The sequence below is a fragment of the Poromitra crassiceps genome (genome assembly GCF_964638095.1).
Source record: "Poromitra crassiceps genome assembly, chromosome: 22".
Lineage (NCBI taxonomy): Eukaryota > Metazoa > Chordata > Actinopteri > Beryciformes > Melamphaidae > Poromitra > Poromitra crassiceps.
The window spans coordinates 12,328,656-12,353,418 of record NC_139647.1 but is presented as its reverse complement, the minus strand read 5'-3'; the positions used below and the strand labels follow the sequence as shown (position 1 = coordinate 12,353,418).

Below are 24,763 nucleotides of genomic sequence, written 5' to 3'. Positions count from 1 at the left end.
TCTTCTCTACAGTGTGTCACTGTTGTCCAATTGAGACTATTGTTCTCCAGCTAATATTCTTCTCCAATTCTCAGGAGATACAAAAAGCTGATTGGTGATCTACTGGACTGCATCAGCAACACGGACATGTAGGTTCATTTAGTGTCTACTTTGTGATCATCTGGTGTTGACTTTGAATCTGTGTGGATGTGAACACCTACTGTGCTCGATGTTCTAGGCCTTGGAAGTTTGAACACATTGCCATCGGCTTCCTGTCGTTGCTGCTGAGAGACGATCACCAGCTCCCGGCACCTGCTGTTCTGTTCTTTGTCAAAAGCCTCAACCACGACTCCCTCTTGGTCCGCAAGGTGTGCTACTCATCATCTCCCGTTCCCAGGTGCTACCAAGTCATTGTTGTAGTCACTGTCTCCGGTCCAAGTCGAGTCTCGAGTCCCCAGTGTTCAAGTTCCAGAGTTACTGAACATGAGCGTGAATCCACATGTAGGTGGAAGACGCGTGCCTGCCCTCGCACAAAATTGAATCATCTAATAATCTTAATATAACTATAAATATCTTATGCCAGATTATTAGGGCATATTACAAAAAGACGAACAAAAACAATAAGCCAACTAACCAGTCCGTGTCCTCATTCCAACTTCCGGGTCCGAATGCATGAATGCTCGAGTCCAAGTCACAAGTCCTGAAAATGTGTCCAAGACTTGGACTCAGACTCGACTACAACACTGTACCAAGTACTCAGATACTCAAGCAGTACTCGACTACAACACTGTACCAAGTACTCAGATACTCAAGCAGTACTCGACTACAACACTGTACCAAGTACTCAGATACTCAAGCAGGACATAGATACGTTCCGAGCTTTCCTGTGGACATTTGGTTTGAAATGTTTCCCATTTTTTCCATTAGGTGGCGATATCGGCCATGGCAGGGATCATGAAGCAACTGAAGAGAGCACGTAAAAAAGTGCCAGTCAGCCCCACTGAGCTCTGTAAGCAGCATGCTTTGTCTTGTATTCCCATGTGAGTGGAGATGATGGTTTTGGAGATGTCATTTTGTGATCTCATCCCTGTGCAAGGTGGAGGGAAGGAGCCAAGCGATCTGATCGCCGGGGACCGGCCAGACAACCAGTGGCTCCAGTATCACAGCAGCAAGCTGCCACGCACGCAGCAGGACTGGGATCGCTGTGTGTTTGTGGAAAAGACCCACTGGGGATACTCCAGTTGGCCAAGGTCCTCACAGCATAATCTGTTGTCTGTTTCCCCAACTCTATCCCGTCTTTCTTACTTGACATTTGTGTCTCACTCTCTTGATACATTTAGCAGTTTCTCTAGTCTAGGCATCAGACAACCAGACAGCATGTCAGACAACCTCTTTAACCTTATTTCTGTTGACCTGTTATTCTGTAGAAAGTTGATGATGTATGCACCTGCTGAGGAGCAGCCCAAACAGAACCTGACCAGAGAGGACATGTCAGAGGTTTGTCAACGTGCACAATCTTACAAACTCTGCTCAGGGGAAAGAAGTAACACACAGTAGATTATAGCCTCCAGTCAAATCTATTTTCATATCCTCCCCAACAGCGAGAGCAGATCATCTATGACCATTTCTCAGACCCAGTGTTCATCAACCAGCTCATCGAGTTCCTCTCTCTTGAGGATCGTAAGGGCAAGGACAAGTTCAGCCCTCGCAGATTCTGTCTATTCAAGGTAGGATTGGCTCAGAGCGGCTTGAAACGGAGGAAATGGGATTCAATTGAACACATTTAATAAATGAGTGATGACTAAACAACTAAACTACTTTTCCTTCCCTTCCTCTACCAGGGTTTGTTCCGTAACTTCAACGATGCCTTCCTGCCTCTGCTGCAGCCTCACATGGCGCGCTTAGTGGCCGACTCCCACGAGAGCAAGCAGCGCTGTGTGGCTGAGATCATCTCTGGCCTGATCAGAGGCTGCAAACACTGGAGCTACACCAAGGTACAGATGTTCCTCACTGTATTAGCACAGAGGAGATGTGACCCAGGTGATCTGCAAACTGATAGAGACGGATATGCTCCCCACAATTATTGTTGGGAGAAACGGTGTACCGATTAATCGATAATTGATTCTTAATCTTCCCGATTATCGATTAAGGAAATGTATTCAAATGCCCGTCCCTAACATATACCTCAAATACTACTAAGTGCTCGGTCTTTGACACAGCTATGCTTTCCTCACAGGTTGAGAGGCTTTGGGACCTGCTGTGTCCACTGCTCCGTACTGCCTTGTCCAACATCACGATAGAAACATATGCAGATTGGGGGACTTGCATTGCAACGGCTTGTGTAAGCATTTGTCTGCCGATTCCCATCGCCATATCTGTTTGTCTGTCCATCAGGTAAGCTTGTGTTGCTCATCATCTGTTCCATATGAACGTGTTGTTTGTACAGGAGAGCAGAGACCCACGCAAGCTGCACTGGCTGTTTGAGATGCTGATGGAGTCACCAGTCAACGGGGAGGGAGGCTCCTTCGTCGATGCCTGGTGAGAACAGTTGCAGCCTTAAAAAAGATATGTTGATGTGACCGACCAGCTGTGCTGATTTCTCTCCCCTCTCCTCCCTCCCCTCCTCTCCTCCCTCCCTTCTCTCCTCCTCTCCTCTCTTCCCTCCCTTCTCTCCCCTCTCCTCCTCTCCTCTTCTCTTCCCTCCCCTCTCTCCTCCTCTCTCCCCTCTCCTCCCTCCCCTCCTCTCCTCCCCTCTCCTCCCTCCCCTCTCTCCTCCTCTCATCTCCCCTCTCCTCCCTCCCCAATCTCCTCCCCTCCTCTCCTCCCTCCTCTTTCCTCTCCCCTCTCCTCCCTCCCCAATCTCCTCCTCTGTCCCCTCTCCTCCCTTCTCCTCTCTTCTCCCATCTCCTCTCTCCTCTCCTCCCTCCCCTCGTCGCCTCCAGTCGTCTGTATGTGCTGCAGGGAGGCCTGGCTCAGCAGGAGTGGCGCGTTCCAGAGCTTCTCCACAGGCTGCTGCAATACCTGGAGCCCAAACTCACACAGGTCTACAAGAACGTACGAGAACGCATCGGCAGGTGAGACCTCTCTACACCCCTAATGCTTATGGATGTATTGGTAACACTCACCAATCACCATTAATATATTAGTAAATTCATAGTTAATTAAATGTTAACTGTTAACAAACAAGAATGATAATTAATCATGTTTACACAGTATTTATTATTTACAAACTAAGTACTCATTTTGGCCCAGCAAGAAAGCCACCCTTTCTTCTCTGATGCCCTCTGCCTCGGCCTCCTCACAGCGTGCTCACCTACATCTTCATGATCGACGTGAACCTGCCGTACACGCAGCCCACCACCTCCCCGCGCATCTCCCACTTCACCCAGAGGATCCTGCTGCAGCTCAAGCCCCTGACCGAGGGCGACGAGGAGATCCAGAACCACGTAGTGGAGGAGAACGAGGTGGGGGAGCAGGACGAGAGGACCCAGGCTATCAAACTGCTCAAAACAGGTGGGACAGGACAGCAGTGCAGTTCAACACCCAAACTTCACACACACTTGTTAACCGAGTGGAGGGCAACAAATGTCTGAACCATGATGCTTAAAAAAAAATCTTTTTAAATAGTGTGTTAACATGTAAAGTAGGGCTGCACGATAAATAATATTTTCATCGTCATACTATGAACATGCATAATAAACACATCGCGAAGATTGCCTGAAACGCGTACATGATAATAACAAAATAACAAAAGTCATTTAATTTACACGGGCCATGCATTCACACTCAGCATGCGATCATTAAATGATGATTTTTGTCTTGCGTTGTAAATCCAGTGTGCAACAGATAACTTAAAGCAGAAAAACAGGATCTGTATAGTATATGCATACTTCAATATTTTTGTTTATCGCAAGTCATATCGTATCATATATAACAATGTTATCGCACATTTTCCTCGTGGTGCAGGCCTAACGTAAATCCCCTTTCTCCACCTGTTTGCAGTGCTGAAGTGGCTGATTGCCAGTGCGGGGCGCTCCTTCTCCACTGCTGTCCCAGAGCAGCTGCAGTTACTCCCCCTGTTATTCAAGGTGAAACACTGTACTGCTACTAGATCCATTCATAGCCCCGATGACTACATCCTCCTCTAGCAATCCTAACGTTACGGTTTCTTTCTTCATGAATCCAGACTAAACCTGTCCTCTACTTCCCCACTTCCCTCTACACACACACACACACACCGTTCTGTTTCTTTTGTACCTTGTTACCTCTTTCCTGCCTGTCTACATATCTCTGTCCTCCACCCCAGATTGCTCCAGTGGAGAATGATGACAGCTATGATGAGCTGAAGAGGGATGCTAAGACCTGCCTGTCTCTGATGTCCCAGGGCCTCCTCTACCCAGAGCAGATCCCCATGGTTCTCATTGCCCTGCAGCAGGTAAGACCTGCCTGTCTCTGATGTCCCAGGGCCTCCTCTACACAGAGCCGTCCCCATGGTCCTCACTGCCCTGCAGCAGGTCACTCCTCATCCCCCTGTTTTCCTGCCTCATACACGCCCCCACACCGTATCATTAATGTGTGAACATGCAAAAAACATGTAAAGGTTTAAAAGGTACAACCAGTGGGTCAGCATGGGGGAAATCCTCCCGTTCTCCCCATTCAGCATAGTTAGCATTTAGCTGCTAGCCCAGCCCAGGCATACGGGATTGGGGATTCAACCACTGCAGTAAACGCCACAGCTGTGGTAACATTTTGTGGGCGTTCCCACACAGACCGACTGTATCGATGGCACTATTCTAACATTAAGCTCATCTCATGTGAAAGTAAAGAGAACTAATCTAGGAATTCACAAAATCAGTCTTGCATTCATTCTAAATGAATACAGCTGCAGGCCGTATGTCAACACACAGATGCTTGGTTCTCTGCTCTCTCACATTGCTATGGAATAAGAACTTGCACCTACTGTCTGATTCTCTGTCTTTATCTCTATACAAAAAGAGACTTCAAAGTATTCTAATATCTAATTTCTGATTTCTGCATTGAATGATCCAGTTTCTATATACTCTTGAAATCTTTAACATCTCAACATAGTGCTGTTTTGTCTTTTGTTTTTGATCTCATTTTACTTTAATCATTTTACACAAATACGAACTAGTACGTAAAATTGATACACGTTAACTAATGTGTTATCTTGCATTTACTGTTATGTATATTTCTTGTCTTCAGGTGAGATTTCTAGATCAGCCCGTAGTGGGTTTCTATCTCACCTGCACATGTTTCTTTATTTCTTTGTATACATTTTATTTTCTGTTTAACCTGTTTGCTTTTAAAATGTGCAAATAAACAAACAAACCTTTGAAGAGATTTGTAAACCATATGAATCTGTCTGAATTGTTAAAGTGGGTCTTAGAAGGAAAACCTGAATAAGGGCGAGGTCCATTGCTCTTGAAACAAATGTTTGTATTGCTGAGAGTGGGTTATTGACGCTGTATTGTTATTATTGCTGAGAGTGGGTTATTGATGCTGTATTGTTATTATTGCTGAGAGTGGGTTATTGATGCTGTATTGTTATTATTGCTGAGAGTGGGTTATTGACGCTGTATGCGGCTGTGTTGCAGATTGCTGGCAGCAGCTCCTGGCACGCTCGCTACACTGTGCTGACCTACCTCCAGATTATGGTGTTTTACAACCTCTTCACCTTCATGAGTGACCAGGGAGCGGTCAGTGATGTGCGGGCACTGGTGATACGACTGCTGGAGGACGAGCAGCTGGAGGTAAAAACAAGCACTCTTACTACATGCAAAAATGCTTTGAACATTATATTTTTGATATTAAAATATGTGGATATTGGATCAACACTAGAAGTGCCGGAATTCCATAACTACTACAACTGCCGCAAGCAGTCATTTTGACCTCTAGATTCTAAACTCTATAATCTCTCATTATAAATACCCAATTGAGAGATTAATGCATTTATTGTTATTATGTTAAGATATTTTTTAAATAGACACAACAACACCAAAATGAAAAAGGAGGAGGCTAAAAATAGGCTTAGAACCCCAGGAATGGTCCTATGGCCATTCTAGGTATTTAAAAAGAAGATTTTGCTTGCCTTTTGTGTATTTCATATAAACACTATTTGAAAGTAAAATACAGACTCTTTTAGGAAAAGTCAAGTACATTGTATTTTTTTTAATTCAACAAAGTAAATTGCACATATACCGGTACTCTCGCTTCAACACTAAGCCCGCTACAGCAATTTGATGGGGTACATTACCCAAATATGTCATATTAATCAGTAATGTTGCATGTGCAATGTGCATCCTAGATATAGTTTGTTACAATAGCGTTAGTTCAGATGCTAACGTTAAACAGTATGTGTATGGACAATGCTAACACCATTAGCGCCATGTTCTGGGATGTACAGTAAAATAAAAATAAAATTATTTGGGTGGTTTAACCTAGTTTGTTAGTTAGTGGAATATTCAAGTTTCACCCAAAAACGTCCGCCACGTAAAAAACAACAAAAACAAGGGCTACACTGAGTGAGGTCGGGGGCCGCCAGTTGCCCATGTCTAGTCTACATATATCATCACCAAGCTGTTGGTCTGTTTGTGCTTGTTGATGCTAGCAGGCACTTTCACCGTCTGTCAGCTTGACTGTAATGACTCGGCACTCTCCTCCTGCTTCTCCACTCTCTTCCCCTTCCAGTCCTCTCGCTGTCGCTATGGAAACCACAGTCTGACTGCAGTAATATGTTGCTATGGAGATAACGTTCAGTCTGCAGTAATATGTTGCTATGGAGATAACGTTCAGATTGATGGAGGATGAGAGGGAGCAGTAATATGTTGCTATGGAGATAACGTTCAGATTGATGGAGGATGAGAGGGAGAGGGGATGGATGCAAGCAGCCTGTTTTCTTTTTGTCTTGCCTCTAGGGGTGCAACTAATGATTATTATCATTATCGATGAATCGGTCAGTTATTTTCTCGATGAAGCAATTAGTTGTTTGGTCTATAAAATGGCGAAAAATGTCATTCCGTGTTTCCCAAAGTCCAAGATGACGTCTTCAAATGTCTTGTTTTGTTCACAACCCAAAGATATTCAGTTTACTCAAAATAGAGGCGTAAATAAACCACAAAATATTCACATTTTAGAAACTGGAATCTGAGAATTTTGACTTTTTTTCTGAACCTACCTTTAGCTGAGGATAGACAACTGTTGCCTCCATTTTAGCCAGGATTCACAATCGGGTCTGCACTAGTCGATTGTGGTCCATAAAAAAATCTGAGCAAACCATTCAGTTAGTGTATACGCACATTCCTTTCATAAGCTGTTAAGTATCCCCAGGATTGCTTCAGCTTCTAAACTTCCACCACGTCTTTCTGCATCTGTGTGGTAGGTAAGAGAGCTGGCTGCCACCACTCTCAGTGGCTTCCTGCAGTGCAACTTCCTGTCCATGGATGCCCCCATGCAGGCGCACTTTGAGGCACTCTGCAAGACCTGTTTGCCTAAGAAGAGGAAGAGAGAGCTGGGCTCTGTCGTGGACACCATACCCTCTGCTGGTAAGGGAATGTTATTACACCATACCCTCTGGTAAAGGAATGTTATTACACCATACCCTCTGCTGGTAAGGGAATGTTATTACACCATACCCTCTGCTGGTAAGGGAACGTTATTTAAGCCATGGCCATCTGTATACGTTTAACAAAGGTCAATTCTGCATGTACTCAGCCTTGCAGAATTAATAATTTGTCTGCACGATATGTGGTAATATGCACAGTGCACTGGTCTGTCGTCTTGGTGGTATGCCCCCTGGTGTGTTTGCACAGACCTGGTCTGTTGTCTTGGTGGCATGCCCCCTGGTGTGTTTGCACAGACCTGGTCTGTTGTCTTCATGCTATGCCCCCTGAGCCCTGTACTACGAAGCTAGTTTAACAGATCCGCGATAAGTCCCTTTGATCTGGTTTGACTGAACAGGATCAAAGCTATCTAGTTAACTGATACTACGACGCTGGTTTTCTACTAGGTAAGTGGACCTGGGATCTGCCTGTGCACGCGCACGTTTTTCGCTCGTGCACAGGCGCGCGTCCACGCGAAAGAGGTGCGCTAGCCAATCACATTATGAACAGCTGAGTTGATCCACGCCCACACCCATTTCCACACCCATTTCCTCATTCAGCGCAGCCACAGTGTGATCAGAGATTTTTGCGGATATTTAGTGTATCCGCGATTTAATGTCAGAATGAAAATCCGCGTTGGATAGTCTGCTGAAGGGCTGTCTAAAGCAGCAGCTTGTATTCACATCAGTCATTTGATTTACTTTGATCAGCGATTTCTGTCTGATACAGCTGCATTGATACAGGCAGCAGCAACAAATGTAAAAGTGTAATCTCAGTCTATACATTTCCACAATCTGTAAGCCTATTTAGACCATAGATTTAGAAACGCATGCTCAATGAATAATGATCTCTATCACTCATGTGTGTGGTTGCACTGATCGAATAATTCATATATAAAATAGCCTAGTATAAAGCCTAATAGCCTACTATAAAAGAGAAAACTGCTGAACTGAATTGAGATGATGCGGGCATAGCTATCATTGATAAAAACTAGCCTATTTTTGCTCATATATTGGCATACAGCCTACAGGACACAGTTCCAGCTGAAAGATGCAAGAATAGCCTGCATATTTAGTATTGGGGCTATCCCATATTTAAACTTATATCTATATTATATGTATAGGCTTTTCTGGCGGAGAATATCACCCTCACTCCATTTGAGGGTCCGTTCATGATATGCGCCGCGGTGATTAATAGTGATCATATTTCTCCACGCATCGTTGAGCTGTTAAGACATAAAGTGGTAAGTAGGCTTAATTTAATTATGTAGCCTACAGAGCCACGAATGTTTTGCTTGTTCTATTCTCAGTTGACTGCAATCTATTTTTCATATGGCGATCTTATGAATGGTGAGTGACTCCAGAGAGCCGATATTATATGGGTCTCTCATGGATTTTGATCTTATCCTCTGAAGCTAACCTGGTCGCGACCAGGTTAGCTTTGCAGCGTCAGTTGCCATGGTGATTGAAAGTTAACTTGCTTTGTAGTACGGCTAAACCAGGTTTAAACTCAAACTTACTCGGATAAGGCATTAAACTAGCTTCGTAGTACAGGCTACTGGTGTGTTTGCACAGACCTGGTCTGTTGTCTTCATGCTATGCCCCCTGGTGTGTTTGCACAGACCTGGTCTGTTGTCTTGATGCTATGCCCCCTGGTGTGTTTGCACAGACCTGGTCTGTTGTCTTGATGCTATGCCCCCTGGTGTGTTTGCACAGACCTGGTGCGGCGGCACGCTGGTGTGCTCGGCCTGAGCGCGTGTATTCTGTCCAGCCCGTACGATGTGCCCACCTGGATGCCGCAGCTGCTGATGGACCTGAGTGCCCACCTCAATGACACACAACCCATTGAGGTATTTGTAAATCACCTCCTGTACTGTAGCCTAAAATATGATTGTTTTGTACTTCCTTTTTTTAAGCAATATTGTGTGGCTGTTGGGTCAATGAAACTTATATAATGTAAATAATTCACTGAACAATATAGTGAACACTTATCAAAACAACTGACGTCATTAAAGCTGTAAGAATGGTTGAATAACTCGTCATTAATGTGTGTGTGTGTGTGTGTGTGTGTGTGCGTGCGTGCGTGCGGTCTTCCAGATGACTGTGAAGAAAACGCTGTCTAACTTCCGGCGGACTCACCATGACAACTGGCAAGAACACAAGCAGCAGTTCACAGATGACCAGCTGCTCGTCCTGACTGACCTGCTGGTCTCCCCCTGTTACTATGCCTAGACCTGGTACACATACAGTATTTCACTATTCACCCCTGTTACTATGCCTAGACCTGGTACACATACAGTATTTCACTATTCACTCCTGTTACTATGCCTAGACCTGGTACACATACAGTATTTCACTATTCACCCCTGTTACTATGCCTAGACCTGGTACACATACAGTATTTCACTATTCACTCCTGTTACTATGCCTAGACCTGGTACACATACAGTATTTCACTATTCACTCCTGTTACTATGCCTAGACCTGGTACACATACAGTATTTCACTATTCACTCCTGTTACTATGCCTAGACCTGGTACATATACAGTATTTCACTATTCACTCCTGTTACTATGCCTAGACCTGGTACATATAGCATTTCACTAGTTACCATGCCTAGACCTGGTACACATACAGTATTTCACTATTCACTCCTGTTACTATGCCTAGACCTGGTACATATACAGTATTTCACTATTCACTCCTGTTACTATGCCTAGACCTGGTACATATAGCATTTCACTAGTTACCATGCCTAGACCTGGTACACATACAGTATTTCACTATTCACTCCTGTTACTATGCCTAGACCTGGTACATATACAGTATTTCACTATTCACTCCTGTTACTATGCCTAGACCTGGTACATATAGCATTTCACTAGTTACCATGCCTAGACCTGGTACACATACAGTATTTCACTATTCACTCCTGTTACTATGCCTAGACCTGGTACATACAGTATTTCACTATTCACTCCTGTTACTATGCCTAGACCTGGTACATATAGCATTTCACTATTCACTCCTGTTACTATGCCTAGACCTGGTACACATACAGTATTTCACTATTCACTCCTGTTACTATGCCTAGACCTGGTACATACAGTATTTCACTATTCACTCCTGTTACTATGCCTAGACCTGTTACACATACAGTATTTCACTATTCACTCCTGTTACCATGCCTAGACCTGGTACATATAGCATTTCACTATTCACCCGTTACCATGCCTAGACCTGGTACATATAGCATTTCACTAGTTACCATGCCTAGACCTGGTACATGCAGCATTTCACTATTCACTCCTGTTACTATTGGATAGTTTGAGGTCGCCGCCAATTTTGATACAATCAGAGAAAAGTTTACATTTTCTGGGAAGCGGAAGGTCAGATCGCGATGCCTATAATGGACTATAAGTATTTTTTCACCCCGAATCCAACGCCGCCATCTGTGAGTCTCTATGGGTTACAGTTGCGGAGATACGTCCACCCGGCATGCAGGACTACAGGAGAGAGAGAGGACAGTGGGGGGGTTTGGGGGTTTCAAGTCACTGAGCAATCACTCTATTTCAGTGATTGCTGTCAGAATATAGAGCCACTTAACACTTATTTTAACACAAAAACATCGCTGAATGTACCTTTAATACTGTGACATGATTAAATTCCGTGTGAGGGCAGGCACGTGTGTTCCACCTACATGTGGATTCACGCTCAGGTTCAGTAACTGGCCTCGGACTCTGGTCGTGGGGACCCGGACTCGACGCTGGGGACTTGAGACTCGACTTGGACTGGAGAAATAGTGACTTGACGACAACACTGACAATAAACACATTGAACTTGCTTAGCCTTCATGACTGAATATGATCAATGCTGTTTGTCTTCAGGATGTGATGCAGCTGTTGGAGGGAGATTTGTTCTCGCGGAAGAAACAACTCCTCGAGGCACCTTTTTAAAGAGCTTTTTGTCGTTTGTTTTCACCTGAGTTTGGGATAAGCCCAGACTGTCCACACACCAGCCTGCATGAGGTCCTGACTGACGACTGGCAGAGTGCTGCACCCTGGAGGAAGAGTGGCACCATTTGTGGCACACAAAGACTGAACTTTTGTGTAATTATGTATTTAGCTTTCATTTACATTTCTACTATACTTAATATTTAAGGTTCAATCACAGCAGGTATGAGTGGCCTGCAGTTTGTAACATTACTGTACAGTTGTTTTTTGTTTTGGAGGGGGGTGGGCGGGTAATTGCTCAGTGTGTTTATGTGCACGTATGTGTCATGTCTGGGATGCTTGAAGACAACATCAGCGCGTGTCCCACACGCCTCTCAGGATTCTATCCCGAGTGTCAACTCTGAGCCAACACATTGTCCAGTGGAGGACACACTACAATCTTCCAATAGTCAAGTGTTTGTAACTGACTTGAGACTCAAACCTGGAACACACACAATGTTTGTGTGGCTGTTTGATCTATATATGATTATATGCATCATGTATGTGTGTATATGACATGGTATAGCAAACATGCACAAACATATTTATTTATTTATTGGATTTGGAAGTGCTAATGTTTTAATTTTTTGTAGAAAGTGTTGCTGAGATGATGAGTAGATTGTTGAGCTTTTAGCGTGGGAGTTTGTTTTTTCACCTGCTCTTGCATAGCCGGGGAGAGAGCTGTGCTGTGTTAGGCTTTAGCCGGGAGGCTGTGGGCACAGTTTGATTAGCATAGCATGTTCCTCACTATCATTTACCTTTTTCTAAAAGCCAGTGAAATTAAATCATTTTGGTTTGCTTTTCCCCCCTGAACACTTGAAACCAGTCTAGTTGAAGCATTTAGTACCTCACTTATGCATAGTGTAGTGCCAAAACTGCAGTGATTTTTTAGATGTATTGTTTGCTTATTGAATGAGGGAAAATAATAAATTGTTTATAACAAAAAAAAAATGCATCTGTTGTTTTTGACATTTGCGTTAACATACTGTATGTATACCTAATGAGGCAAATCCAAACTCAACCTTCAACTTCACAAAACCAACTTTTTCCAAGCAATCTTTTGTAAACTAAGAATAAACCATAAAAGTCTAAGATCACTTAATTTGCAGATTTCAAACCTATGCCTTCATGTAACATGTAAGTTGAGTGAATGAACTCAGTGGTTCTCAAAGTAGGGTCCCCAGCAAAAAGGGTAATACTTTATTTTCACTAGAATTCCAACCATAAGTAACAATGAAAGAATGTATGACTGTTTTGGTCATGGGTTTCATACACTGTAATAAAACATCTAAAAGTGTGACGACCCTCCCACCCAGGCACGGCTCCAGAATTCTGTCTAAGGGGGGGCTTGGGGGAGGGAGGCTCGACCAATATGTGGGGGTGCTAAGAATAATATTAAAATAGTTTATTTTCATGACTGAAGAGTTTCTTTATAATGAAGTCTCCCCGCCCCCCCAAATAAAACCATACACATTAGCACTGTCAAAATAAATGTAGTTTTTAAATGAATTTGGCCAAAGAATTAAAAAACAAATATACAGTATATAGCTATAATACTACAAGTGACCATAAGGCATTGACAAAAACTTTCACATGCAAAGGTTTAGGCATGAGGAGTGATTGGTTAGGTTTAGGTATGGTATGTACTGTACCTATGTAGCATATATATATATATATATATATGCCCCCCTTTATGGCGATAATTACACTCATGTTGTGGGGATCACTGCACAAATCCGATTGTTGGGTACAAGTTGGGTAGCATAATTACTAAAATAAATAAGACTAATAATATTGGTTGCATGGTCGAGGGTATTGATCCAATGAGGCCACATTAGCGTTCATATTGCCTATTAAACTAAGGAAAGTATGTGATTTATTACAATGTCTGCTATCAAGAAGAGTGAGAGAAGAGAAGAGCGAACTGAGGTCACTCTGACTGAGTGTCCGAGGCTCGGGAGGACAGATCAAAGCCCTTCACTGCAGTGAGTTATATGGGAGCTGGTGGGACAAGCTTGAGGGCTGACCTCCCCAATGTGGCAGACACACAGACACACAGTCACGAATGGAACAAGGCATCTACGTATTTTATATCTATGGGCCTTCTCTCCCTTTCCATGTTTGTACAGCATAGACACTCTTTGGGAGATAAAAGTAAACTTTGAATTAGATATTCTACAAAAGAACTCAGGAGAATATCGATTCCTATTTGAGTATCTTGGAACAACTAATTTGATTGAGAGGATATGAAGTTATTATTAATAATAATAATAACAATAATAATAAATAATTTATTTTCATGTTGTAGGTAAATACCATACTAGAATAAATAATTTATGTTCATGTTGTAGGTAAATACCCAAATACCATAGAGACAGTACAGATTCTGATCCACTCCATACCACTTGGTGGCAGTAATGCACTAATTCGTTGTTTGCCAACCGCCAATAAATCTGAAAGAAGAGTTTTGTTATGTGGTTTCTAAGCAACTTGTCTGCTGTTTTACTGTAGCTAGGGCATTTCCCCGGCTGCTGCTCTACGCCTAGCCCGACAGAAACGATGCCAAGGCGATGTTTAACTGCAGTTAATTAGCGTTACCTTTGTTTCCTGAAAGTTTGCTTGGAGCTACATCTAGCAACCAGGATGCTGGTACAAAAGCTGAGTTTGGCCTGTGATACACTGCTATCACACCGGCAGCTCGCATGCTGTCCTTCCTACTGTGTCATACCACTGCGTCGCAAGGAACTGCTGCTGTACAATCATGTGGACACAGAGCAGAAGGTTTGTCAACCCAGGGAACACGTTTAGTTTAACTCATTTATTATAAGAAGTTTAACATTTACAGCACCTGCAGTCAATTTGAGTTGATATAGCCTACTGTTGAAACGAGCATAGGAAGACACAGAAAAAGTGTTAAAAGATCACAGTGCAAAAATATGTTTTTTTATGTATAATTATCCCTCAAGTGATGCACTATTATGAATGACTATTGTATTAATGGAGTCTACTGTATGTCCAAATCTTTGTCCACAGCCCCTGCTGCTAACTGGTCACCATAGTGACATCAGTGCCATGGCTTTTGGGCAAGGCAGTAGACCAGTCCTGCTTTGCTCTGCCTCTGCTGATTATATCATTGTCTGGGATATTGAACTGTGCCTGAGAAGAAGCAGGGAGGGTAAGGAAAGTGTTGTGACAACAGATCTGTTGCCATTTTGTTGGTCAGAGTTTGGTCAATTGATGCTTTATTCTTTATTTATTTAGTCCAGTGTTGATGATTCCTTTCACAAGTTACTTTTGCCGTCATACTAGTGCAAAAGTGCAAAATTACACATGATTAGAATTACCTGAGCAGTTCATATGACAGAAATGTTTTTCATCTAGGCCTAAAGATTAAAAAAGATTCACCCAGATAGACAAACCCCATCTTTATTTTGTCACAGACAGTGTAGGAAATTTAAAAAATATTTTCGGGTCAACTTTTGCCCCCACTGTCTAAAAACTGGAGGCATTTAAAAGTTTTGGGGGGCACTTTAAAAATTGTAATTAGTGCATAAAGTTGCTAAGCGTAGTGAACAACAGCGCTGTTTGTGTAAGTGTTCTCCTTCGTTGTCTTCTGGCAACCAGCTTGCAGGTGCTGAGTGTGTGTGTTACAGATGGAAATGGAAATTAAAATTAATTGAATGAAAAGAAAATTGACAAAATATTGGGGGCAATTTTTGCCACTGGATCATGGCTTTTAGGGGCATTCTGAGATTTCTTGGGGCATTTTTGCCCCTGCCCATGGCTCAATTCCTACACTGGTCACAGACACATCACAGCATGCACACACGTGCACGGCAGCTAGTAGGCTATAGTACACACACACACACGCATGCTCTGGAGGCGCCGTGAAATTTGGCCTCCGCATTTATCCCATCCTGCCTCATCGTCCTCCATGGTCAGGACAGGAGCGGTGCGGGCAGCTGCAGTGAAGCGCCCGTGGATCAACTTCTTCCAGCCGCTGCTGGTCAGATTACCATGTTCTGCATGTTTTTAGTGGGGGGTTATATATGGAGGAAACCCTAGGGGAGCATGGGGAGAACATACAAACTCCACACAGAAAGGGACTTTCTCATGAGATAGCCCACCTGGGCTCAGCAGTGGTGGGCCATCACAGCAAAACTATCACTGATAGGGGGAACTCCATTACATCTTGTACATATTTCTTCAAAAACACAAACAAATATCCAGCTAATTTGTATGATTAGTGCTTTCATTATAGTGAAGTATTGATATTAGACCCATTTTCAGTTTAGTGGTGCAACTTATGCTAGGACCAAAACTGTGTGTGTGGGAATACTTGTATTGTTAGATATGATTTTGTCCAGAAATTCCTGACTATCGGTATTGTAGGTAGAGAGAGAAATAATAGAGAAACTATGACCAAAGCAGTCATTCTTCTGCATGCTTACTTCTAAATGACATAGTTTAACAATTCATCAGTTTGCTGGGAACCCCATGAAGGACCTCTGGTGGTCCCAGGGACCCCACGTTGAGAACCACCATATAGGCTATACCTGCATGCTTATGCTGTAATTTGGTTGTGTGAATTCTTGAGAGTGAAAATCACTACAATCCTGCCATCTAGTGAAATATCTCTGTAATTTCTACTATGCACATGAAGGTCTGTTGGTTGGAGCAGTAACAGAAATGTACCATTACAATTTTTTTGCAGGCATAGTTGCAGCTGGGACAGTTATTGGGACGTTACTGGGCGAAGTGGTCCATCTTTCATTCTGCTTCTCTGATGAACGTGTGGCTGCATGCTCTGGAACTACCGTATATATACTCAACTCCAAGGTACACGATCAACGTTTTTGAAAGGGAGTTTCACATAATTTGACTTGATCCTTGAGCAATTTTTTTGTTTACTTTTTTTACACTGAAAATGGTTCTTTCTAAATCGATCTTTCCTCAATACTAACTCCTACAAACAAGCAGAAGAAGTCTGAGATTTTGTGTCTTGTTTATTACTGATGATTGAATAGATAGGCTGAATCACTTAATTTAATCCAAGTGTAATCATTTTGTCCATGCCAGAGACATGACGTGATCTCTATGGTGACTGGTCACCTGGGACCGTTGACAGCAGCAGAGTTCTGTCCTTGGAATAAGGAAATTCTCTTTACTATATCAGAAGACCGGACTTTTAAGGTAATGATTTAAGTGTCACAAATTATAGATTTAAAATGGAAGATTTATCACATCTTTGATTAGGTAAATATGATGCATCTTCATATCACTCAGATGAAGCACGACAACATAGAAAATTCTTGTGCATATTGTATACTTAACTGGGTTTGAATAAATATAGATGTATTGTTTTTTGTTTTTGTTGTTGTTTTTACACAGGTGTGGGATTTAAAAACTGAATCAGTTCACTACCAGTCTTTTGTACTGTCAGGTATGATATAACAAGATCAAACTTTGATGGAGTAAATTAATCTGTACACATTTCCCTTTCCTCAATAACAATCAGTTGCTTGAGCAAGGTGTCATTGAATATCAGCTATACATTGTCTACTACTAACCACTAGTAGTAGTCTAATAAGTGTTACTGCTGGTGATGCCTATGAAAGATAGCATGTCTTTCACTGTGAATGTCCATTACTGCTATAGAGACACTGCGTAACGCGTCATCATTCAGAAACCACGCCCAAGACGGGGGAAAACGGAAACCCCCCCTCCAATCCTGGCGTTCTCCTATGTCACGTGCATGGTTGCGTGTTGCACAAAAAGATTGTAGGTTATATACGGAAGATGAACACTCCAACTTACTTCTTGACAGCTAGATCCACATTTTTCTTCTCGCCAATTCTCAATGGCTTCCTTGTTTTGCTCAGGAGTACAAAAAAACTTTTTTTACATTTGTTGTCTGCGCAGCCCACCACACAACAGCTTTTAGCTATGTTTAATTCAAGGAAAATGACGCTGGTGTGTGGAAATGAACGGAGCTTTTCCCCTGTGATGGGCGTGGCCTATTTCATGCAGTGTCTATGGTGTAGCAGGGCCTTGCTGAAAACTAAGAAGTATCATAAGCCAACTTACCCAGGGCAAATACATACTGTAAAGGTTCTCTACTGTTGTGTTTCTGTGTAGAATACTTATATTGTTGTGTCCTTGTGTTCACCAGCGTCTCCATTACTCAGTATGTGTATCTTGGAGGAGAATAGGCAGCTCATCACTGGCTCGACTAATGGAGAGGTTAGTGACATGAGGTCAAAAATCAAAATTACAGCCTTAAAGAGAATTTTGGTGTTTTTCAACCTGGACTCTATTTTCGTAACTTGATGTCAAAGTAAATAATTTGAGCAAATTGTTTCTCTCAAATTCTTCCAGTATTGACCAAGATCGCTTCATTTGGCAGTCGCGGTACACGCATGCCCCCGCCTGCCTCGGCAGCTCGTACGTCCACTAAACCAGCTCATTTTTGCAACAGACAGGCTCACATTGTTTTATTGTAAGTGCACGTTCACCAATGCCACGCTGAAGCCACGCAGTTTCATTTGGGCGTCCTTGTTAACAGACGAGTCCGTTCACACCAGCCGCACGCCACACCACGCTGAAGCCACGCTAAGAGCTACGCTGAACCGATCTGTTCTATTTTCCAAGCGTGCAGCGCGCTGAACCCGAGCTGCCAGGCATGAAGTCAATGCAAGTTGTGGGCGGAGGGAGCAGGCACTGAGGAAAAGAGAGTGCTTCTTGTGTGACCGGTTTAGTGTGACTCTCAGCTTCAGGGTTCAAGGTTCACTTTATTTGTCTCCCATGGGAGACATTTGTCTTGGAGTAGAAGACTAAGAAATGCTGCAGTACACACAGACATAGACAGTACATTAAAAACACTGTATATGGTGACACGTGCAAACACTTAGCAAGTTGAGGTAGTCACAGTCATTCATCACAGTCATTTATACTCATCGCCTTTCAGGCATACCTCTCAGGGGGGTAAGCATCATGCAATAACGCAGTGCAAATTCTGCAAAGTACAAAAAATTCTAGTGCAATCAGTTACAACGATACTAGTAAATCACACATCATATTACAGGCAAGCAAACAAGCGATTGTTAGATTTACTGTACTTGTTAGCAAACAAGCAATTGTTAAAACTATACATAGGCAAGCAGGCAGATATTGGGGCCTGTGAAATTATCTCAGAGCCTTTTCTGTCTGACCTCAAGGGGGAGCCCATTGATCAGTTTTAACTGTTAGAGGAACAAATGAGTGCTTGTATCTGTTGTGCTTACACAGAGGGACCCTGTATCTCCTACCAGAGTTCATCAGCACATACTCAGAGTTCAACACATGGGAGGGGTCAGACAAAATGTTGTTAGCCTGCCGAACGGTGGATTGTTCAAGGATCTCTTGGGGGGGTCATTGAATAATATAATTCAGCGTGGCTTTAGCGTATGGTTGGCGTATGGTGTGAACAAAGCGTAAAAGAGAGAGAAAATTCACGCTTGTATTTACCTTGCAGCAGCGTGTTCGCACGAGCTAGAGCCGAGGCAGGAAGCACATACGTGCACTGTGGGTGCCAGGCAGGAAGCACATACGTGTACTGTGGGTGCCAGGCAGGAAGGGCATACGTGTACTGTGGGTGCCAGGCAGGAAGGGCATACGTGCACTGTGGGTGCCAGGCAGGAAGGGCATACGTGTGCTGTGGGTGCCAGGCAGGAAGGGCATACGTGTGCTGTGGGTGCCAGGCAGGAAGCACATACGTGTGCTGTGGGTGCCAGGCAGGAAGCACATACGTGTACTGTGGGTGCCAGGCAGGAAGGGCATACGTGTACTGTGGGTGCCAGGCAGGAAGCACATACGTGTACTGTGGGTGCCAGGCAGGAAGGGCATACGTGTGCTGTGGGTGCCAGGCAGGAAGCACATACGTGTACTGTGGGTGCCAGGCAGGAAGGGCATACGTGTGCTGTGGGTGCCAGGCAGGAAGGGCATACGTGTACTGTGGGTGCCAGGCAGGAAGCACATACGTGTGCTGTGGGTGCCAGGCAGGAAGGGCATACGTGTACTGTGGGTGCCAGGCAGGAAGGGCATACGTGTACTGTGGGTGCCAGGCAGGAAGCACATACGTGTACTGTGGGTGCCAGGCAGGAAGGGCATACGTGTACTGTGGGTGCCAGGCAGGAAGCACATACGTGTACTGTGGGTGCCAGGCAGGAAGGGCATACGTGTGCTGTGGGTGCCAGGCAGGAAGCACATACGTGTACTGTGGGTGCCAGGCAGGAAGCACATACGTGTACTGTGGGTGCCAGGTGAAGAGATCTTGGCCAATACTGGATCAATAACAAAAAGCTCAGATTAGATCAGATTAGATCCAGGTTGAAAAATACCAAAATTCCCCTTTAAATCCCACAAGGTGTGTAACTAACAGTCCTCTGGGTTTAGGTGTGTAACTAACCTGAATCCTCTGGGTTTAGGTGTGTAACTAACCTGAATCCTCTGGGTTTAGGTGTGTAACTAACCTGAATCATCTGGGTTTAGGTGTGTAACTAACCTGAATCATCTGGGTTTAGGTGTGTAACTAACCTGAATCCTCTGGGTTTAGGTGTGTAACTAACCTGAATCCTCTGGGTTTAGGTGTGTAACTAACCTGAATCCTCTGGGTTTAGGTGTGTAACTAACCTGAATCATCTGGGTTTAGGTGTGTAACTAACCTGAATCCTCTGGGTTTAGGTGTGTAACTAACCTGAATCCTCTGGGTTTAGGTGTGTAACTAACCTGAATCCTCTGGGTTTAGGTGTGTAACTAACCTGAATCATCTGGGTTTAGGTGTGTAACTAACCTGAATCATCTGGGTTTAGGTGTGGTGCTTTGCTCTACTTGATGACCACAAGTGTCACGTAGTGGCCAAAATGGACATTCAGAATATGCAAGAAAGACATCAAAGGCACCAGCAAGCAGGTGGTGTTACAGAGACCCATCATAGTGACGACATAACCATGATACAGAGGATTTATTACTACAGACTTTTGTGTTTTCTAGTCTCATGCTCTTCATAAATGGAATGAATGTTTTCCAGGAGCCGTGCATGAAGAACAACCAGATTCCAATCAAGTGGAGACTTCAATACCCATTCTCAGAATGGCTTTGTGTAGCTCATCTATTGGCACTGATGATGAGCAGAAAAGGTAAGAAAACCATCTATGTGTCTTTATGAAGCTAATTCTAAAATTATGAAACAAGTTATGTTGGAGATATAATATTTTAGGGCTGGGTGATAATTCAATATTATCGTTCGGGGGACGGTGGCGAAGTGGTCACGCTCTCGCCTCACGTACAGCAAGAAGGTCCTGGGTCTGATTTCCGCTTCAGATGCTGTTGACACCGGGGGTATGTCTCCCCATGCCTTCGGTGCCTGGTGCCCAGCCCAGGTGGGCTACATGTATCTCGTGGAAAAAGCCTTTCTTTGTGGAGTTTGTATGTTCTCCCCACGCCTTGGCAGCATGGAAACGTTTGGGAACCCCTGGTCTAAGGTGCAACCATGTACATGTGGAACCAAAACAAATGCTTGTTGGTGCTTGTCATAGTGTCAAACCAAGAACTGAAGAACCCAAGTCCTTGGGATCTTATTCAGGAGTGAGGGTAAGGAAGGATCATGAGGTTGATTTATCAGTCGATCTTTGTTACTTTCAATCTTCATCTATGCTCAATGTTTCCCCTAGAACATTTTTCAGGCCTGGAGGGATTTCGAAATGTAACCCGACCGCGACGGTGGGGGCCCTCGCTGGCGACGCTAAACTTTTAGCTAACCTGTTCGCATCTATGTTCGCAATGGCATCCCAAGTATCATCATACTATTATGGGATGCGATGCGAACAGTTGTATTATGGGATGTGCGTTTCCCAGGCAACGACACATGTTGACACGTTTTGGAACGGCGCTGCACGCTGGCACAATGCTCCTAAAAGCAAAATGCTCATCGTTTTGAATGATTTGGCATCTTCTATTACTGTCAACACCAAAGGTTTATTGAAATTTTGGGGGGAACAGAAAAAAAAATATATATATATATATTTTTTGCAATTTCTTTTCTGGCCTGGCGGGTGCGCCGTTGGCCTGTAGAATGGTTGGGGAAACACTGATGCTCATGAGCTTCGCGACCAAACCAAAGAGATTTCAGATACAAGTCTGGGATGTCTGGCTGCTGTTCTCGCTGTGTCACTGACCCCGACGAGAGAATCAACTGAGGGAGGGATCTTATTATGTGACTTTCCCCACAAGCAATAACAAGAGAGGTATCTCATATCGTTTGAGGAGGAACTCATAGCATCTGCATAGAGACCAGTGTCGATTGCTCGATTTGTTCTTGTTTCCACAAACTAAAAGTTGTAAGTGAAAATATGATGTAAGCAATTGAAATCTATAATTGTCACGATGAAAAGTAAAAATGTTGCATATTTCTCCTATTAACACAACATGGATGTCATATGGCCATTTACACCTGGCGTTAACATGCATTTTCTGCCATCAGATTGCAATCAGATTGTGTTTTATCACTTGAAAGTACAGGTGTAAACACCCCCAAAACGCATTGAAGAAGGATTGCAATCTGATCGGCCAAACCACCTCCAGAGGTGGTCAGGGATGCATTGTGTACACATTGAACACAAGTGTAAATGCAATGTGTCCTCTCAATCTGGATACACCAACTTTATGCGGATTGAGAGGACAACCGTTTCTGCAATCTGATTACAATCAGATTGCAGAAAATGCATGTTAACGCCAGGTGTAAATGGAATCAGGCTGAAGTGATAAAATACAATCTGATTGCAATCTGATGGCAGAAAACGCATGTTAACGCCAGGTGTAAATGACCTAATGTCTCAAAGGTCTGGAAACATTTCTAAACTTAAAATATGTTATTAGTACAGGGTAATAAATAATTAATAATTGGTATGCATGTTTACACAGCAATCACAAGAATCTGTCATGGCAGCATGAACAGTTTCAGGCTGTCCTCTCCTCCCCTGTCTTCTCCTCTCCTCCTGTCTTCTCCTGTCCTCTCCTCCCCCGTCTTCTCCTCTTCTCCTGTCCTCTCCTCCCCTGTCTTCTCCTCTCCTCCCATCTTCTCCTGTCCTCTCCTCCCCTGTCTTCTCCTCTCCTCCCATCTTCTCCTGTCCTCTCCTCCCCTGTTTCTCCTCTCCTCCTGTCTTCTCCTCCCCTGTCTTCTCCTCTCCTCCTGTCTTCTGTCCTCTCCTCCCCTGTCTTCTCCTCTCCTCCCGTCTTCTCCTGTCCTCTCCTCCCCTGTCTTCTCCTCTCCTCCCGTCTTCTCTCCTCTCCTGTCTTCTCTCCTCTCCTGTCTTCTCCTCTCCTCCCCTGTCTTCTCCTCTTCTCCCGTCTTCTCTCCTGTCTTCTCCTCTCCTCCCCTGTCTTCTCCTCTCCTGTCTTCTCCCCTCCTCTCCTGTCTTCTCCTCTCCTCCCTTGTCTTCTCCTCTCCTCCCGTCTTCTCTCCTCTCCTCTCCTGTCTTCTCCTCTCCTCCCCTGTCTTCTCCTCTCCTCCCGTCTTCTCTCCTCCCCTGTCTTCTCCTCTCCTCCCGTCTTCTCTCCTGTCCTCTCCTGTCTTCTCTCCTCTCCTCTCCTCTCCTCTCCTCCTCTGTCTTCTCCTCTCCTCCCGTCTTCTCTCCTCTCCTGTCTTCTCCTCTCCTCTCCTTGCCTCTCCTCTGCCCTCCCGTTCAACCTGCTTTCTCTATGTGGCAGTAGTTTCCGTCTTCCTGTGTGTACATGATTTAGTCTGCATGAAGTCAAGGGGAAATTCAGACTTGGATCAAAACCTCAGTCCTAGTATGACTGTGGCCGCCGTGCCATTCCATCACATCACATCATATCAGTATGGTTGTCTTCTCTCTCATTTTGTGAAACAAAGTCCCTTTTCAGGGGAAGCCTGTAACACCGTTTCTCCACTTGGTCCTCCAGGGTCTCCTACAGGGACAACAGCTGTTTATGCATTGGAAGCTCTGGTGGCGTGTACCTGGTTGACCTGGCTGCCTGCCAACTCCTAACTGTGCTACATTTTAAAGGTAAGATGCTTTGACGTAGGCCTGGGCGATATGGACCAAAAATCATATCGTGCTATGTGTAGGCTGAATGGCGATGCACAATATATCTCAGTACTTTCTAAAAAGTGGCCTAAATGTTCATTTGTAACGACAGGAAGTCGAAGCCACATGTGAGATGTCACAAGCACCTTTATTCACAGTTGGCGCTGGCGATATGTACAAAATAAGATACTGTGTATATAGTGTATATAGATATATAGATAGTATATAGATACTATGTCAGGATATTTATGACCAAAACATAGATCATAGTGTGAGGATGACTATTGGTGCTTTCACAAAATAGTTTTACTCAATGGGTTTTTTGATAAATAATCAGTAATGTGGATATAATGACTAAGGGGACATTCAGACCAAAAGTGTTTTTGGAGCTGCCAGCGTCTTTCTGCAATTAATTATCTATGTAAGGACGCGCTAGACGTGCTCCTCTTTTAATGAACGCACCTGGCGTTTAAACGCTGGTGGCGTCTGTTGTTTTTGGAGGAGCGCTGTGGGCGTTTTAAAGCTGAAAAAAGTTGAACATTGAGGAAAAGCGCCCTGTTCGTCTTTTTCACTCTTCCTACCTTTTCTACTCCCGAGGGATGTTCAACCTCTGCTGCTGCCAGAATTAGCAATAATCTGGCTTTCATGTTGACCGTGAATAACATCAAACAGACAAAACTAGCTGGCTACCGTCCGTGTGGTCGTTGTGTTCTGATCTGTACTGCACGTGACTACAGGGGGAAAACAAACGGAACAGAAAAAAACACTCCGTGCGCTGTGTTTTGTGCACAATGGAAGCGCTCTCGACATGATTTTCATAGCGTTCTGACTGAAAAAAACGCTTTTGGTCTGAATGTCCCCTAAGTGGGTAAAGGCAAATAATAGAATGTAGGCACATTGTAAAGCGCTTTGGATAAAAGCGCTATATAAATGCAGTCCATTTACCATGTGTTGGCTTCCATTAGTTTTTCATAGAATGCTAAATGTTCATTGAGTCTAATGGTACAACAGCTGATGTGGTCATGAACTGGAAACAGGGTGAGGCCTGATCTCTGGTTCCTTCCTGTAGATGAGCCCAGGTGGAGCC

At 43.9% G+C, this 24,763-nt stretch overlaps 2 protein-coding genes across 2 annotated transcripts in view; both read left to right on the top strand.

Moving 5' to 3' along the window:
* The window catches only part of LOC310795915 (proteasome activator complex subunit 4B-like), a 48,314-nt gene extending 35,788 nt beyond the window's left edge, over positions 1–12,526 (top strand). Inside the window, exons 31-48 of the mRNA XM_083658021.1 lie at positions 75–128; positions 218–347; positions 907–1,009; positions 1,076–1,229; positions 1,407–1,476; positions 1,581–1,706; positions 1,821–1,973; positions 2,216–2,320; positions 2,426–2,517; positions 2,922–3,053; positions 3,284–3,492; positions 3,982–4,067; positions 4,286–4,414; positions 5,595–5,750; positions 7,379–7,541; positions 9,314–9,447; positions 9,695–9,834; positions 11,486–12,526. Coding sequence (XP_083514147.1) covers positions 75–128; positions 218–347; positions 907–1,009; positions 1,076–1,229; positions 1,407–1,476; positions 1,581–1,706; positions 1,821–1,973; positions 2,216–2,320; positions 2,426–2,517; positions 2,922–3,053; positions 3,284–3,492; positions 3,982–4,067; positions 4,286–4,414; positions 5,595–5,750; positions 7,379–7,541; positions 9,314–9,447; positions 9,695–9,829 — 2,131 coding nt within the window. The 3' untranslated portion in view covers positions 9,830–9,834; positions 11,486–12,526. The remainder of the gene's footprint in view (positions 1–74; positions 129–217; positions 348–906; positions 1,010–1,075; positions 1,230–1,406; positions 1,477–1,580; positions 1,707–1,820; positions 1,974–2,215; positions 2,321–2,425; positions 2,518–2,921; positions 3,054–3,283; positions 3,493–3,981; positions 4,068–4,285; positions 4,415–5,594; positions 5,751–7,378; positions 7,542–9,313; positions 9,448–9,694; positions 9,835–11,485) is intronic.
* A 1,707-nt stretch (positions 12,527–14,233) lies between these two features.
* Positions 14,234–24,763, top strand: part of wdr27 (WD repeat domain 27) — a gene marked incomplete at both ends in the record, with an annotated part of 92,856 nt that continues 82,326 nt past the window's right edge. The window contains 6 exons of the mRNA XM_083658302.1: positions 14,234–14,371; positions 14,624–14,765; positions 16,305–16,429; positions 16,670–16,783; positions 16,982–17,033; positions 17,763–17,833. Of these exons, the coding sequence (XP_083514428.1) occupies positions 14,234–14,371; positions 14,624–14,765; positions 16,305–16,429; positions 16,670–16,783; positions 16,982–17,033; positions 17,763–17,833 (642 nt within the window). The remainder of the gene's footprint in view (positions 14,372–14,623; positions 14,766–16,304; positions 16,430–16,669; positions 16,784–16,981; positions 17,034–17,762; positions 17,834–24,763) is intronic.